The sequence below is a fragment of the Coturnix japonica genome, chromosome 11, assembly GCF_054131305.1.
Source record: "Coturnix japonica strain WE chromosome 11, WE-NBRP24, whole genome shotgun sequence".
Lineage (NCBI taxonomy): Eukaryota > Metazoa > Chordata > Aves > Galliformes > Phasianidae > Coturnix > Coturnix japonica.
Window position 1 is genome coordinate 15,844,608 of NC_140673.1, and position 17,971 is coordinate 15,862,578.

The 17,971-nt window shown below is 38.9% G+C and overlaps 1 protein-coding gene across 3 annotated transcripts in view; it reads right to left on the minus strand.

Moving 5' to 3' along the window:
- Positions 1-219: 219 nt before the first annotated feature.
- The window catches only part of HS2ST1 (heparan sulfate 2-O-sulfotransferase 1), a 68,602-nt gene continuing 50,850 nt past the window's right edge, over positions 220-17,971 (minus strand). For all 3 annotated transcript variants that reach the window (XM_015870193.3, XM_015870192.3, XM_015870191.3), the window contains 6 exons: positions 15,421-15,659; positions 10,660-10,745; positions 9,715-9,853; positions 8,064-8,161; positions 6,693-6,850; positions 220-4,826 (listed from right to left, as the gene is read on the minus strand). In XM_015870193.3, the coding sequence (XP_015725679.1) occupies positions 4,600-4,826; positions 6,693-6,850; positions 8,064-8,161; positions 9,715-9,853; positions 10,660-10,745; positions 15,421-15,659 (947 nt within the window). In that variant the 3' untranslated portion in view covers positions 220-4,599. The remainder of the gene's footprint in view (positions 4,827-6,692; positions 6,851-8,063; positions 8,162-9,714; positions 9,854-10,659; positions 10,746-15,420; positions 15,660-17,971) is intronic.

A 17,971-nucleotide genomic window follows, 5' to 3' on the forward strand; every position in this document is an offset into this window, starting at 1 on the left:
CCAGAAAGCTCAATGAAAATTCTAAAGGTTTACTTATAAATGTATTTGGTTATAGCTATATGAAATGATTACAGATGAGCCACACTGCAGCTCACTCCTCTCCTCCACAGTCACAATAGCTGCAAAAGAAGTTCACAATGCTGCATGACGATGGGCTCCAGAAAAAGAACATTTCTTGCGAATGTAACGTACAAATATTAAGACAGGACACCAGACTTCTTTTTTTTTTCCCCTTCCCACTGGGCGTTTTATTTTAGAGCATTTGCATTAGGTAATCAACTGAAACACTTCAACAACAGAAAGCTGGCAGCATAATAAGGAAAAATGGAGATTATTTCTCAAACAGCTGTGACAAAATGGTTTCAAGTTGGAATAGTATTGCACAAACAAACCAATTTACTGAGAGTGAGAGGGAGCGAGCATCTTCAACATGGATCGTGAGGAAAAAAGGCACTATTTAGCTGTGTGTGTATTTAAAAAGAAAAGAGTCATGAAGAACAATCCATGTTTTTCAAAATTACATTCAGTACTACTTCAGAAATGCTCACAAACCTGTCTTTTTCTTTTTTCTTTTTAACAGAAGCTACAGAAAGCTGCTGATGTGGATACAAGACAGTACAAGGGTATAAACATGTATAATTATGCTCCAGAAAAGTCTTCACGAAGAGGGCTCTTCCTATAAATACTGCTGCAGAGGCTACCTAGTTGCATAGGCTCAAAGTAAAGGATGCAGCCATGCAACTCAGTAGCGCTACAGTTTCCTTATCTCTAGTAGTCATAAAATAAGCTCTAATTTCGAAGAGCTAAATTGGCAGTGCATCTGAATCAGGCTTTTCCACCGACTGCAAAGCAGCACAGTTCAGTCAGCATCATCCATAATAACTCTTGTCACACACTCATTTAGCAACACTAGGTAATCTTAATGGGAAATGTTAACAGAATTATAACAGAAAACAACTGAATTCTCCCTGATATTAAAATAGGACTGCTCTGAGAACATGAACAAGGAAACGTGCATTCCTGGAACACAAAAATAGCCACGTATCTTCAGAAAAGTTAAGTACCCAGAGAAAAGGCATTTCAAACAGCCTGGATGGACTGCTTCTTCCTTTCTCATATTGTATAGCAATCATTTTCTGTGCCTGTTTGAAAATGAAGCTATGATCATTCCATTAAAGACTGTAAGAAAGCAAATCCAGAATGAACTGGAATGTATAAACATAGGACATCCTATACCCTAGAACTGTGCCTGTTCATAGATGCACAGGAACACAGGAATGAAATTCTTGTTGCATGGATGCAGAATCGTTATGGGAAGGAGCAAAGAACACTGTTGCCCTCCAATCAGCACTGCCCAGTATACGTCAAGTGCTCCAGGCATGCTGGAGTTATGGCTATGTAGTTGTTGGCACAGCTGAACCAAGTGCCATATACTGACAACCATGAGTTTCAACAGGGCTAGAATTCTGCACAGAATCTGAATGTTTGTTTTGTATGAGAAGTACATAACAGTGTAACAGGATCTACTCTCAACTGTAATTTTGAGGATTACAGTTTCACCTTTCTAATGAACTCAGCCCAGCAAAAAAAAAATCAAATCTCACTCTGCTGTGCAGAGTCTACAGTGACTTCAGTTAAGAGATCTGCATTCAGGAGGCTGCATAGTAAGTCTACTGAACCTGCAAAGCAGAAGTCTATGTATTGCTGCTTTACATGTTAACTTGTTAAGGGGAAATGCACAAGATAAACTCCGTTCATATACTGCAAAATATTTTTAATACCAACAGACAGCAGGTTATTCATACAGCTTAAAGCTCGTTTTCCTAATCTCTCTGCTTTTAGGAAATCAAAGTTGGGCAGTTCTTATTTCAAAAGAGTCCAAAAAAGTCCGTGGTTGACAAGGTGGCAGCACTAGACACAGAAGCAGCCTATCTGCCTCCTTTCAGTGTTCCACAGACAGCGATGCATTCAGAACACAACTAAAACGATTACATTGTACATTTGTAGCTACCATTTCTTTTTAAAAAATACTTAAGCTCATTTTCCTCCAACCTGTCAGTTCACAGCAAAGAATAGGAAGTAAATCAAATCTCTTACTATGAAAAATATATATTGCTCTTTAAAGTACAAAATAAAATGCATTTTTCTGCTGTTACTGAAGACTCCTTTCCAAAACCTTAAATCCTGGGGTGAACAAGAGAAAAAAACACCTTAAAATTGCTTATGAAATAGATTTCCATAGATTGAATAGGCTTTGCCTACTGTTTTCTTGTCAATACAGAAGTATTTGTACAAATACCATCTTCATTACTTCGGTGAATGTTGTATATTTTCACTTAATAAACGCTCCTGTTCTCTTAAAAGGGTGCTCTTCTGAAAAATTCTGAACACAAGAAGGTAAAGAAATCCAAATTATAATGAAGGAAAACAATTTAGTCATTACATCTAAAATAGAACTATCACTTAGTAGATAATCTTCATGGGGATTATAAATATTCCTTTAATTTTATTACAAACTTTGACTCCTCAGCTCCTTCCTGTAGCTAGGAAACACGTTTCCATGTGTGAGCACATTCCCAAGCATGTTGGTATTATTAATGACGTCAGTAGAAAAGAACTGGAACAGGAAATCTTATACGGGGTTCACACTGTATCAACGGTAAAGCTACCAGAAGGAACTTCCCTGATTATCTGGGAGGAACAATGAGGTGTATTTTTGAAATTCAAAAAGAAAATGCAAGAAAACAAAGAAAACACAAGACGGACTTGACAGTCTCTCATTATCCTCTCTGTAATTGGACTGTTGCTTTTGGCTGCAGACACCCAGTTCACAGACCATTTTCCATTTCCTTTGTTTTCATTACAAGAACAAGCTGGCTAAAGAAACTCCACTTGGTAATTTTAAACTAAGCCTTCAGCATCATCCCTTAGGAATTAAAACTTCCACAATTCCAGCCCCCTCCTTTTCCTTTTTTTTTTACTCCTAACTTTGTCTCCTCTGTGCCTTCTCTCCTATCAAACTCCATGAAAAGCACTTTAAGAAAAGGCAGGTGTAAGATGTGTAAATACTCGTATTTCAGAAAATCCAATAGGAAACAAATTCTTATAGTCCTCCACTGCTGTTTGCTATAATGCAGTGGCCCCAAACATCTGTTCTCAAATTTCAATTTACTTGATCTACCAGGTGTTTCACATTGTTAATAACGGCAACTCACAAATTTACAATAGTCACATAAGGCAGTTACATAAATACAATTATGTCAAGTTCACTGCATCTCTCTCCACCAGACTACACATCACATTTTGCTTCTTTTCCTCTTAATATAACAAAAGGATGAAAGCTACATTTCCGTAAAGAGAATCCCTGGACAACATTCTAGTTTTAAAGTCATAGAGGTCACTGAAGTGCATTTCTGCAATATTCAACAGTTGACTCAACCAGGAAGTATATGCGATGCCTTTTTACTTTACACATAACAGAACTGGTGCAAAAAAAAAAAAAAAACAAAAAAAAAACAACCAAAAAAAACCCCAAACAAACAAAAAAACCCCACTTCAAACTAGTTACTTTAAACCTTTTGGTCCAAATACATAAAATAAGCAGTATTTACAGCATTTTACTCCTTTTGTAAATGCAATGCTTTAAAACACATTATAAAGCACCTTAGTAAAAATATTCTACAGGTAAAAGTATTGAAGTAGTAGGAAAACCCTAACCATACCACAGCTCACTAATGGAGTCATAATATGGATTCACCAATACCTCAGCTTACAATAATTACAAAGAATCCATGGAGAAACTTGATACCGATTTTGCTATTTTTATACCACTGTGTAAGTATTGACTATAACTGCAGACAAAACCAACTTTCCTTGTGGTTTTCCCAACCTCAGTCCACCGCTTGGTGGTGGGTATAAAAAACAACAACAAACAAAACCCCACTGCTCTGATTCTTTCACTTTTTACAATGTCAGTGTGGAAATGATGTTTTAACACTAACGATTAGTCATAATTTTTTTTTAATAAAACCACAAATATAAATATGGGCAATTCCAGCGGCAGCAGCATTTCTCAGCAGAACATGATTAACTATCCCAATCCATACTGTGTGACGTGATTCACAAAAACAAAGCACAGATGTCAACCGGTTATTAACACTACTCATATAGTATACAACCAAGATTTCCATGTTGAAAGCTGGGAAAAATGACTTCCTCTTCACAGAAGTATAAATGAAAATAAACTGCTCTGAAAATTAAAAAAGAGCATTAACAGAAGCATTTTTTTTTTTCCTTTATGTTTTCAACTAGAGCTGCTGTGTGTTAATCGCTCCAAATTAAAGTGAAGATTTCCTCAGGTAAAGGGTATTAACTCCCACTGAAAGTATTAGTTAGATAAAAGAGGTGAAGCTTTTGCTTCTGGATTACCAACACAGTCAGTCAGTATCCATTGCCCTGGAGGTGATCCACAGCCCACTCTTCTCGGACCTATAGAGAAACATCTTGGAGGTCTAACAAGCGATCTAGTTTCCACGGCTGAGGGCTAAGATGACGATGTGACCAAAGATTTAGGTCCGTATATCTAAAAGTATCGCGTTCTTAGTTTGATTTAGGGTAAATCTTTTCATAGAAAAAGTTTTGAGCCAGGATATACAATTCTCCATCTTTTTCCCGAACTGCATGTGCTCTGACAAACTGAAACTGCTCCAGTGCAAATTCATAGAACTCATTCTCCATTTTCCAGATTTCAGACTGCTGTAGCTTGGCAATAGTTTCTTTTGTGGGAAGTTTTTTCTCAGTTGTTTTCCTAAGATGAGACTTCTTTCCTAAACGCAAAATGAAAGCAATAACTTCACTTTAAAGTTCACGTGATGAAAAAATGTAAACAGCCCTTTTGTTTACAGAGTTGTACGCTCTCAGTGTGCCGATAAACTGTCCTAGAAGTGACACAACTTAATCCGGAGTTTATTAATGCAATATGAGGGACTGGAACATTGCAGTCTCTCACTAAATGTTAATGAATTTTGAAACGGTTCTTACAATTCTTTCTTCTTAGCCTAATACACCCAGCGAATGAACATTTCATTCAAGGAACAGGATTACTTCACATAATGTACTTGGAGCAAGATTAGTCCTACAGAATTAATTATTTAGATGTTAATCTGGTATCAAATGTTAAGAGTTTTACAAACTGCAGAGCCAGATACTTCTCTCATTAGGGAAAGATGACAAAAGTGATGACAGTACTTTCCTTAAGAAGAACTATCTGTTGCTTTATATTAAATTCAATTATATTACATTTGCCAATACTACATAAGTTGCATGGCCAGCTCCCAGAAAGTGAACTGCTATCTATATAACATCTCATTACAATAGGAGCACTTGGACCTTCATATCCCAATTAATCCAATGGTTTGGGGAAACAAAACAATCTTGCACTGAGAATGCTTTCATGTAGGAAGAAGAATTCACAGAGAACCTGAGCTGCAAATACTGTGCGAAGGACAGCAGTCTGTGTGCTGGCAAAAGGTGCAGAGAAAAGTCACAAAGCCAATCAAAGACATGAAAAAGTTTCAGCAGAAGAAAGGACTCTGGTCAGAATTCTTCAGCACTTTCCCCCGCCCCCAAGATTCTTGTCAGAGAGTTGTGGCGAGTTTCTGAGCACTTTGTAAAATCCAGATGATGGAAGAAAAACTCTCCAAAGAACAAAAGCTACCCTCCAACATGCATTTCGCTCACTGCTGGGAACTGATGATAACCAATAGCGATGACTGCCATATCCTTGTCCTATTCTTACACATTTCTGCTGATGTGAGCTAATGGCTGCCTCCAGAAACCAGCTTAAAGTATTTATGAGCTGTATGGATATTCAGTCTGAAGCAGAAATCCTATGATACACCCTGTATAGCAGCATTCAGGGTTCTCCACAAAACTTATTGTTTCTGAATACGATGTATAGAATTTTTCATGTTAACTTTCCACAGTTTATGTGATATTGCTTTGCTCTCTGTGTCCTAGCATTAACTAAATTATCCAGAGGCAGCCTTCAAAACTTCTTCTGCATTATCAGTGACTGATTTAAAAATACTTGAGCTAAAGAGAAATTACTTCAGTTTTTGAAATTGCTGCAATGAAGCAAATTTAAGGAAACCACTTGAAGAAAAAACATCTGGTTTTGTGTTTAAAATTCATTTTCCTTCCACTTCGTTACTTGAAGATCTGAATTTTCATTCTGAACACAGGTGCGTTTTTGTTGTTGCTGTTTCTGAAATGAAAACCCATCTAGAACAAAACTCATCTTGCACTGTTAACTAGGTTGAACCAAGAACAGAACTTCAACAGGGCTTCCTAGGAAACAAAAACCTTCCACTACCAACCACTTCACATAACTGAAACCCTAGCGAGACCCTTCAGAAGTGTTCTGACAAACACCTGTCCCAATTTCCTAAGTATGTAATTTGAGTGTCTGTGATTTGCAAACGTGGCACGCTTAATGCAAGTGCTTTTACCCCAATCTCAGTGTTACAAATTGTATAAGACAGTTTTCGTTACAGAGTTCCTCTCTTCTGTGGAACATCATTCAACTGGCAAACTTCATGGACTTTTAAAACTATTCATGTTGATTTAAATAATTCACATTTTCAACAGTGATAAGAGGATGAAAGGGATGTAGAAATCAACCATTTAAATACCTGTCCTGTACAGTTCTGTGGCACCCCTGAAGAACCGGGGCAAAGCTGCCTCCAATAACATGATGAAATCTTCAAGCTCTTCAGTAACTCCCACGAGGAAGTATTCATTAATCAGGTTGTACTTGGCTTGTTCCAAAGCCCATCTGCTTCCCACATTCCTAAAATGGCAGAGCACAATTATAACAAGTTCTGCTGTAAGCCAACAATCCTTGTTCCCTAGATGACGTTTACTTTATAACAGGACATTTGTATAAAAACAGGCAAGATATAACTATTTCTACCTATACTTCCTTTCCCCATTTCTATTATCTGTGCTTACATCTAAAGTCTCACAATGTATGGTATGTGGTTACTGTCTCTCTTACTGCAATTTTTAGTGGGTTTGCATTTTCTTCACTTTCATATTAGATACCACAAACCATTCTGGTAAGAATCCACCTTCCCTCTCACATTCTATAAGCTTAATTGTGCACTAGAAAGTCACTGTAGTTAAGGGGAAGACTTCTCTATTGAGCAACAAAGAGAAACTGAACTAACACTTTCACCTTTCCGGGGTGAAAAATACAGGCTCAGACTTCCTTCTTTCTTTCCCTGCTTGTCCACCTGTCTGACCAACAGGCACTGAGGAATAATTTCCCACTTGCTTTGCTTCTACTAAATTCATTCCATTTGGATGAATAGTACCTGTGATAGATAAATAATTCTCCTTGTTTTCACTCAGAATCCTCCAAATCACTTTCATGTTGGTTTTGTTTTTTCATATATTACTATTTTCTCCATTACATAGTTCTAAATGCAACTATTTCACATGAGAAAGCAACTTTCTAATTTTGGTTCGCTAAACAGTTCTTTAAAGTCTGGGCCATTGTTATAAAACATCTGCATTGACAGATGGATGCTATTTGCTTTTCTTTCAGTCTTTGCTGTGTAACATTGACTACAGGATGCCTGGTAGAGGTTTAAGCAGATAAGTTTATCCAGAACTCAAATACTTCATCTCCACAAAGACTTTGGGAGCTGGAAACTAAGTATCCACATTCAGAAAGACAGGTACCGTAGCCTGATAGAACTGAAAAATTTAAAGACCCCACATCTAAAAAAAAATAATTGTTTAAAAAAATGAAATCAATTGTTTTTCTCCAGTGCACGGTATTCTAATGTACTGCTTTAAGTACTGCATTCAGTACTGCTTCAGTAAAACGCTTTTTAAAGTGCCTTCGGAAGAAAATACATCAGTAAAGGACCTTGTGTGCTAAACTCCATCCAGTCCTTCATGCTTTCCCCAACAACTGTGCTACACATTCAGACTTGTTAAAATTGTTTTTGAGTGATGACAAACACAACTAACTTAAGCCATATTTATCTCCCTACCAGCACTCAGAGCTGTGGCCACAGAAGAATGGAATTTGAAGCCAAAGTTTCTCTGGAGCACAGTCTGAACCTCCAGCTGCCACACATTCATCAAAGGTCTGAAACAGAGACAACACAGAGCTTAGTGAGTATCAAGCCTCTCAGCCTTGTTAGTTGCTAGATGTATTGGGGATTGAAAAAACACAAGATATGCAAAAGAAAAAGCAAACTAATATTTTCAAGTTTTGCTCATACAGCATTTTACTGGGAGGACAAAATTAAAATAGTATTTGGGAAACCTTTTATAAATTGAATGTTACTTGTGCCTCTCACACAGGCTGTATACCAAAACAAGCAAAAACAGGCATCAAGTGCTGGTATTGCCATTTTTCCATTGCGAGAGAATTTATTACAAGTACAGTGTCAAATATCACCAGGACATGTGTGATACTGGAACAGCTGGATCTTCAGAGCACAGAACACTGCGCCATTTGTGCTTTATATTAAAGTATGGTTGATTACATTTTAAACATTATGACAAAGAACTAATCAGAAGTGAAGGAAAGTTGTTCGCTGGGTAACTGAACATTCCAAACAAGAGCGCTGTACGTGGGCAGGCAGCTGAAGCAACACAGAGTTCCAATCACAGTAACGCAGCTACAATAAAAACTCCGTTAGCACTGTAAAGAATGTCTGAGTACTTCATTCAGTCAGCATAAAAAATAACATCACACAATATTATTAATCAAGATGTGAGCTATTTACCTGATGATTGTTTAACTTAATAACAAGTAAGTGGTCACATAGTTTTTATTTTTTTTTCTGTGCAATTACAAATTACTATTCAAACCAGGAAAGTAAAACTGCATTTATTTAATTCTTCCATCTCAGAACAAGAACAGTGTCCTTTGCTTTTCTTTTGAGGTAAAGATCTCGAAGTCATGCGAAAAATGTAAGGATACCATGCAAAACAGAGATTAACCTGTGGTATCTTGTTCTGCACTGTGCTCAGAGTATCAAACAGCTGAAACGTGTCACACATCACAGATGAAGACACAGTTTGACTGGGAAAACAGGACATTTGTATGCATTCACTACAAGAGTCCTCCAGAGAAATTCTGGCCTGATTCACCATTATAAATTTATAGCATCAATGTTACCTAAAAATTAAATTGTTTAAATGCATCTCCTGACTCAAAAATGTACATAATAAATATGAACCGGCCCCAGTCAAAAGAATAGCTTCCTCACTTATACCTAGAGGATATTTTATAGTTAGAATGTGTAAGAGAAAGCAAATAGTTTTTTAACTGGGATGATACAGAAGCTCCCTTCTTCACTTCCTCCTCCATACATACCTCGACTGCTCCATCCAGAAACTTTAAGTAATACTTTACAGCCTCTGTTCTTGGAGCCGAGCAAACTATAACTTTCCAAGTGCAGAGGTACAAAAAGGAAGTTAAGAACTCCTGCACACGCGGATGGTGTGGTACAGATGGGGAAGGCTAAAGGTAGAACAAATATAGTGCCAGGAGGGGGCGCCAAAGGCCCGGGGACGGGGGAGCAGCGCGGCGGTCATGGGCTGCGACAGGAGCCGTGATCAGCTGATATTTCCTACATTGCTTTATGTTGTCTTAGGTCAGAACACCGTGTGTAACAACGTGTACTTTACCTTCTTATCCCCTTGTTTTCTCCTTCGTAGTCCTGGTCTGTAATCGTCTCCGAAGCGCAGAAAGTAATAATAAGAAACTAGTCGTTCTATGGGATCTCTTATGACGTTTATGTAAATGGGTTTCTTTTTAACACCAAATCTAAAGTAGAAGAGGAAAAATAATGTCTTTTAAAGGAGTAATCAAAACTTCTTAGGAGTCAGCCTCTACAACACAACAGAAATCTATCTACAGAGCAGATGCTGGCAAGAGGAAGCTTAGTGCTCGATCCTCCCACCCCCAGGGTAGGACATGGATGTGAAAGTCCATTCAATTTCAGTTCTCAGTGATCCTTTTTAAAATTTATTTAATGAAACAAAATGGAAACATTTCTGCACAACAGACACTCAGCATTTGTACAGCTATCTCGACTCTAGAAATACCTCCGTTAATCTAGCAGTTATATATTTGTCAATAACAAGTAGACAGACAATTGGTACTGAACTCCTGCCTCCTGCTGCTGCCCTGCCAACACACACTCTGCAGTGAGGAAGGGCCCTCCTGGCCGGGCTCCAGCTGGAAAAGCTGCAAACTCTTGGCAGCAGAGAGACAACTCTGAGCCCACCCGCTACCAGGGCTGAATCTGTACGGCTCTGCTTATTGAATATGAGCTTAAGGCAGTGTCTGTAGTCATACTGATTTCTCTATCATCAAAGCTATTTTTTTCCCCTCAGACATCTACCTAAGCTAATTTTGATTTACTGTGGAACAAAGTAGAAACTTGATGAAATGAGTCGGTAAGCTCCCGGGATACGTGAGAAAGACGAGGCACCTGAGAACATCCCAACTAACTACCGCTCATCCTGGGAAATTGAGCACTTGTACGATTTCCATCGCTAGAGGGCAGCAATATCCCAGGCGGAGCCAAACGGCCGCACTATTCCACAGACAAATTAGCAGCAACATACTTTGCAAAGTCCAAATAAGATACATGTCCGTGGTAAAATCCCGGTTTCATTTCCTTCCAGGAAGTCACGTTCTTCACAAATCGAACCTGTAAGAGCAGACAGCAGAATTTATGTGCAGCTGGAACACATTAAGCAACACCAAACACAGTTGGGGCACCTTGTTATTTTAAGTAAAAGCTTGCAATGCATTGGAAGAAAAGCCTAATAAACAAACTTTGAATATTATGAAATAATTTGTGCCAAAGTTCAACTCATCTGCAAGCAGAACTATGACTCATTGTAGGTAATCCCAACTTGATGACCTGAAACTTAGCAAAAGCAGCATACAGCCAGCAGAAGAGCAATTCAATAAATACTGTAACAAAATTAACAATGCCAACAAATGTTTGTCAGTCTCTCTTATTTGAAATTTGAAAGGAATGCAGAATTGTGTTGGCTGTAAGCATAAATGCAAGTAGATCTTTCCTGGAATTGTCTGGTCTGTATTCAGATCCCCAAGTAACAGCACCCTGAACAAATGGATATCAGTTTCTAATAACACACTGCACACTTCGCAGTGCACAAGTTTCACAGTCTGTGGCATTTCACAATTTAAACCATATACTGCACATGAAAAACAGCGGTAAATCTATCTGAAGAGCACTGCACAACATTATACAGTGTTGTTTCATAAATGGCACTGACTTTCTGCCTTGTTTTGTCTGCAGCACGTATGATAACCAGCTAAGCCAGCCTGAATTCACGTGAACACCCTGTGCTGCTATTGAAACAAACCCTGCTTTCATTGATGACACCTTTCTAAGACTAAAGACGATATTTTTAATGGAGAGCCTCAAGAAGCTTTTTCAATGGAAAGTACACATTATCCTCTCCCTCCCTCCCCCCCCCCCCCGAGTCCCCAGTCCCCAAAATATCAGTTAGTTGCTACAACTCCACACAATAATCAGTTATATTATGGATTTTGTATAATCTGTCATGCAAATAATAGCACTCATTTTAATTATGCTTCCATGAGCAAGTTTTCTGACACACAGGATAGGTTTCAGTTCGTACCAGGCACAGGAAAATGTTAACTGCAAACTCCCAAGGGTCACTTGTGTCTTAGACCTTCATCCTACCATCTGGTATGTTACCTTATATGTGCCAGTAAACCTTCTTTAAAAAACAAAACACATTTGCCTTAGGATGTCTTTGTTAAGGAAATACTTTTTTATGATCACAGAGCAGGGTTATTGCAGAAGAAATTACAATTTCTGTAGTATAACAAGAGACCCAAGCGGATGTTCTAGCCTTTTATTAGCTTGAGCACTAATGCCAGCACAGCTAACAGTAAAGCTAGGAAGGTTTTATGTGGCATTTACATCTGCCTTAAGATACAGATGAGCAACACACAGTGCCCCTGGGAATGCAAGTTTTCAACACCTATACGTAGCCTGGAGCGTTTTCCCTTTCCCATACTTTGCAGCCTTCCAGAAGTCAGAACTGTTCCAGGCCACAGCCTAACGAGTCTAGATTCACACATTTTTAGGGAAGAGATAAATACAGCTTGCTGATTCTTGCTGTTAAATATGACAAATTTTATTTTCCTTTTCAGGGCTCAGCAGATACTGCAGCTTTCAAGAGACTGAGCCCAACTGAATAAAATTGGAGGTTACTTTAAAGTTCAGATAGATGTGAGTGGAATTCCTGTGAAGCTGTTTCATGGAGCTTTTGTAAAATCAGCTACAAAGTTGCTTCACAGCTTTTAGTAAGTGAGAAATCGGCTGAGCTTCACTGAATTAAAAAGCCAGATCAAAAGTACTCTGGGGGCGTAAGATGCCCTGAAAGGTAAGTTAAATGCATTCAGTTTCCAGGATGATAAGAATTCAAAGCAAGTCCCACTGAGAAAGAAAAACAACCAACAAAAAAAAACAGCACACTTGGTCTGAGCAAAAAGCCAAATGAAATCTGCAGTCAGTCCAAAGCGCTGTTGTAAACCATCACCTCTGCCCACCAATTGTTTCCATCAGTTGATCCTATCTATAGACTGACGCACACACCCACCCTGAACACCTTACCTATGGCCTGGTGTCACGTGGATCTTTGGATACTACAAGGAACCTGATTTAGATTTCAAGACCAGAAACGACAGGATTGGTGAACTGGAATCCTTCTGGGAAGGCACTGGTTGTTATAGCTTGGAGAGCTAAGCTACTTGTAGTTACCTCTGAAGCAGAGGGTCAGGAACGCTAGAGAGATGCCAGCAGCACAGCTTTGGCTGAATGCCATGAAAAACGACAAGATCAAGGCAAGGGCAGCTGAGGAGCAGTTCTATGAGATGCTGAAGACAGGAGCTGAACAACCCGGCCATAGTAAAAAAACAGGATACCTCTCTGACACAAATAGCTCTTCCTAAGAAGGAAAAAACTACACCTGGCACATGTACAGCAGTAGTCAGTGGTGTGCACCAGCCCATTCTTAGATGCTCAGCACCTGATATTTCACAGCACAGTATTTCCACTTCTAACAGACTGACTTTTTGTTCCACTTCTGACAGTCGTTGAAACCGTCACCACTAAAGGAAATACGTATTACTATAATCAGTACAAATGCGCTACCTTCTGAGAGGCCACCATTTTAGAATACATCAGGAAGTAAGATTGTGTGTTTCCAGCTTGCCCTGTTGAGAAAATTGGGAAGAAGCTGCAGGAGACAAAATCCTGGAGAACTATGAGCAGCATGTTGAATTAGTGGAATGTGGGATAATTCTACCATGTTTTTTGTACGTTCACAACTACAGCACCAAAAAAAAGTGTGTCCCCATACTTTTCTGATAATATATCAACAATACATGCTGCAAAACAGAAAAGTAATTTCATTTTAAATCTATTAGATGACACTTTCACCATGTAACAAAGAAGCAGAACTTTGTGTGGCTGTCATGACACCCAGTTAACCATAAAAAAACTTGTTACGGACAAAAGCTATCAGTACTGAAACATGCAAGCAAAAAATTCCAATTACTTTGTTTTATTGAATGCAGGTCAGCAATGCAAACATGGCGCTGAGCTTGCTGCAAAGGAAAAGCCCAGCCTATGGTAAAAGGGGCAGATCCCAGGATCTGGCTTTCAGACAAGCCGCAAGAAAGGAGCACTGCTGGGAAAAGTTCCACCTGAAACTAAAATGGATGTGTTAGGGACTTTTGGGAGACTACCACAAAGCAGATACAGTTTATATTTGGAGTGAATTTTAAGTAGTCATTTATCCCAGATTGCATTTAAGCAGTAAAGGTTCCACATATGGGCAAAGAACTTTAAATCTGTAACAGAACTAGAATAGTTTGGAAAAAGCACTGCAGAAATACCATATACCAGAAGGTTTACTATTTTACTCATTTATTTATGTCAGCCTAAAATAGTCTTCACCTTGCTCTAGGAGATACTTGTTTTAACAAACAGTATCACCATTAAATACAGTTCTGCCCTTCTGCTGGGTCTACATATTTCACTACCGGCACACACACCTAATAACTCAACCCAGTGGTACCGATGAACATAGTATATGAACTCTGCACTTGGGGCACAGGTCTTAAGCACTTGCTCTACACAGTGGGAGTGATGACTGCCAGATTTAATCACAATATCACCTGCATACTTGAGGAAAAATAATTCACAACAGCAAGAACCCAACAGTGACACAATCCCACCACCACAAAACAGGTGCCCATTCTTACCCCAACCACAGTCTGTGCTCCTGTGCTCATATCCCGACTTCACTCTTTCTCCCCCATATGGAACAGAGTGGAGGGCCCATTGCCATCTGCTTCCCCCCTCCTCCAGACTACAGCAGCTGTTCCAAGTACTCCAGCCTGTAGGCATGCACTTAAAGGAGCTGGAAGCTTCAGTGCTGACATGCTGCAATGCAGAACAGCTCCTGCTGCCACTGCATATCTACTTAAGGCTATCAGCACATGATGGCCAACACATACTGAGTGTTTGGCAACATCTGCTTTATGGACAGGGACAAGGATAGTGATATTTCAGACCTTTGACTTAGTTTCCCTGCATGTGCAGTCATGATGAGCAAGGAAATATTTTAAAATATAAAAAACAAACAAACAAACAAACTCCCCACCCCATGTTCAAGATAAACACAGCATTCATCCCTTCCATCATAATCATTTTTAATTACTCATAATCCATAGCAGCAGTAGCTATGATCAATTCCAACCTGAGACTGTCGCAAGTTTAGATTAGAGCTCAAAGCGAGTATGAAGTGACCCATTTACAGTGTCTTTTCACAGCCACATCTTCCTTCTTGTGTTTTGTCACCTGTGAGACCTGACCAGACCTGATCAGAAAAGCAGTGCAGCCCTGATGGCACAGCACCTGCACTACGCAGAGGCAAGCACTTAAGACTACGTGCACTGCAGATGGAGATGACAGGCAAATATTATTAAAGAGCCAAAAGGCAGACAATGCAGTAATGCACTACATACACAGCTATAAAAACAAAGGTCAAGACTTCCACAGCTATGTTTCTTTTTAGCTTAGCTTTTCTCCTATAAACAGGTACTTACCACCTCCAACGGCACAGCAAATATCTAAACCTATTATTTAATTATCTACAAAAAACTAAAAATAAATGTGTTCAACTCCATTTGCATTGGAAAACATGACAAAGTTGATTCCATTAGATCATGTATGTTTACAATAGCTAAAAAAGTTTTCCATGCTTTCCACCTGCTTAAAAAAACCAGTCCAACCAACTGCAGCTGCTTACCTGATCTTGCAGAGACATAACAGGATTGTTTTTGGTTGTATTGATATGTAGAACATGGTATCTGTTCTTCGCACAAAGATCATAGGCAATATTTGTGAAAGATGTGCTGGCAGTCTTAGGTACTCTATTGTAAATAATAACCACATCATCTTCTTCATCCAGTGTCACATCTTGTCGGGGGCCATCTGCTGTATGACGCTGTTCTATCTCTCTGACTTCATGTCTTGCAATAGCCCTTTCTGTAAAGGATGACAAATACAAAGTCTCAATATAAAGATTGACAGTTTTGAACTTCAAGCCTTAGAAGGCAAATAACACTGCGAAAAGCAATGCAGCCCCAGCAGTAAAGGAAACATGCACTGTTATATGTATTTCTGACGCATTTAATGTGAGAAATCTATAAAATATACAAAAGATAAAAAGTGAGTTAGTCTGACAGCCTGGAAAACAACGTGCTTGGGGAATGCATCCCATATTCTGTGACTCATGTAAAAGGTACTGCAAGCCAACACCTTTAATATCTGCTATGTGCTATCAAGACGGTTCCATCACAAAGGATCTCAAATAGTTTCTATAACATACCCACTATTTAAAAACTATAACAAAAGAAGCAACTCAAGCAACCTGGATAAATTTTCCAAAACCAGCAGAACACCAGCACTACAGATTGGGTCAATTAACTGTAGAAAGGAGCTGGAATTCAGATCAAACCGATGTTTTTTGATAGTCTAATTAACATGAGCCCCAAGTGCAAAGCTTTACAATAAACTGTTTCCAAAATTTCCACTGGCTTTACTTTACTGATGTCAAGTTCACAGATGCTTATGAAACATCAAAGAGAAAAGTGATCTCAGTACTGAAGTACACCAAATATTGGACAAGGGAAAAACATGTAAAAAACAAGTTATGGCAAAGTGAGCGTACTACAAATTAACCTTTTATACAAAGAGTGACACTGAGTAACTGAACTCTGCTTCAAGTGCTAAAAATCTATTTGTGAAAAAAAAGCTATTAGAGGGGGTTTTTTTCTGCTGCTGAATATTAAATACTTTGTGCTGATTCAGACACAGCTTTGCTGTGACCTAGGCAAGCATATACTGCAATATGCTTTGTTATACAGATATCAAAGCAACTTCCCTGATTTACTTATTGTGATACTGCTTTTAATAAATGCATTCCAGAAAATCTGTATAGGCCAGCAGCGCAGACCAAGGTCCATACCACAAACATAACGTGTAATCCCCTGTATTATATTCGTATCCATGGTGCAGCTCTTCTGAATGACACACTTCGCTGCAGCAGCTACCAGCCTTTACTTCCCTTGCTTTTCGTAACTCAGCTCCTTGTGTTTTCTTTCACCATGTCTCTTTAATTACAACATGAAATCACTTTAAAACAGAAGCTTTAAGCTGTGAAAACCACTACCCTATAATTCCACATAAGTTGTCTTCAACCACAAACTTCCATCTGCCTGAAACACTTCAAAGCTTAAACCTCTTCATATGCTTGTCTCTCACACCCCATAACTAAGTCACACTGGCATGAAAATGTTTGTAGAAAATGCTTATTGAGCATCTCTGAATTTTCTATATGACATCTGTTGCCCCCCACTACACCACTCATGGTTTTTACTCCTTCCTTTTTCATTTGCTACCTCTCTCCCATCACTGCAGGGAAACCTCCAGTTTTGGAAAGATGGGGCAACAGACCAGGCTTTGATCTCACTGAAGATGGCTACCACAAGAAGTAAGAGGCAGCTCTTCTCTGTACCAGTAACTGTTAAGAGGTTTGGTAGGGAGATGTTACTGAGCTGCATGGCTGCCCAAGCGCTGTGTGGATATATCTGCCACCTAGAAAGGCAGAAATGAAACATTTTCTGGAGTCGAAAACAGAAATGAAATCTCATCCAGACAACTGCAGAGAAGTGCACTGCTGATAAGGCTCCGGGTGCCAAGGAGAACTTCCAGTTTTATATGCAATACATTTTATACATAGAAAGCCAAAAGATGCAAAAAATTGACACGATAAGTTTTCCTCTATTGAAATATCTGAAATCTCAACTCAAGAATTAGTGTGATAAGTGAACTGTAAAGGCTATGCATAAAGACAGGGAAGTCATGATTAGACACAGTTAGCAAAAAGGCTATTGCATGCAATCATCTTAAGCTTCATATTAATGAGAGGTGAAAACAAGAACCAAAGGAAGAAGAATTTCAACAAATACTAAGTGCACAGTTATATTATCAAAAAAAATAAAAAAGGTAGGTTTTAAACTTCCAACTAGCAAGAAAACTCATCTTTATGGTGAAGAACAGGAATTGCCTGTTTGATAAAATCAAAGGCAGAGATGAAACACAGGATACAAACTGCCAAAGGGGCATGGGAGGCTCGAGGCAGCGAGAAGCAGATGAGACACGAGAAAGCATCTGCCTGACTGTCCATCCCAATGGTCCATCATGCTGCAGCCTGTTATTAATAATGGAAAGAAGAAAGCCGCACATTTTGTAAAAACAGGTGGGTTTTTCTTTCCAGTTATGAAAACTGGTAGCGG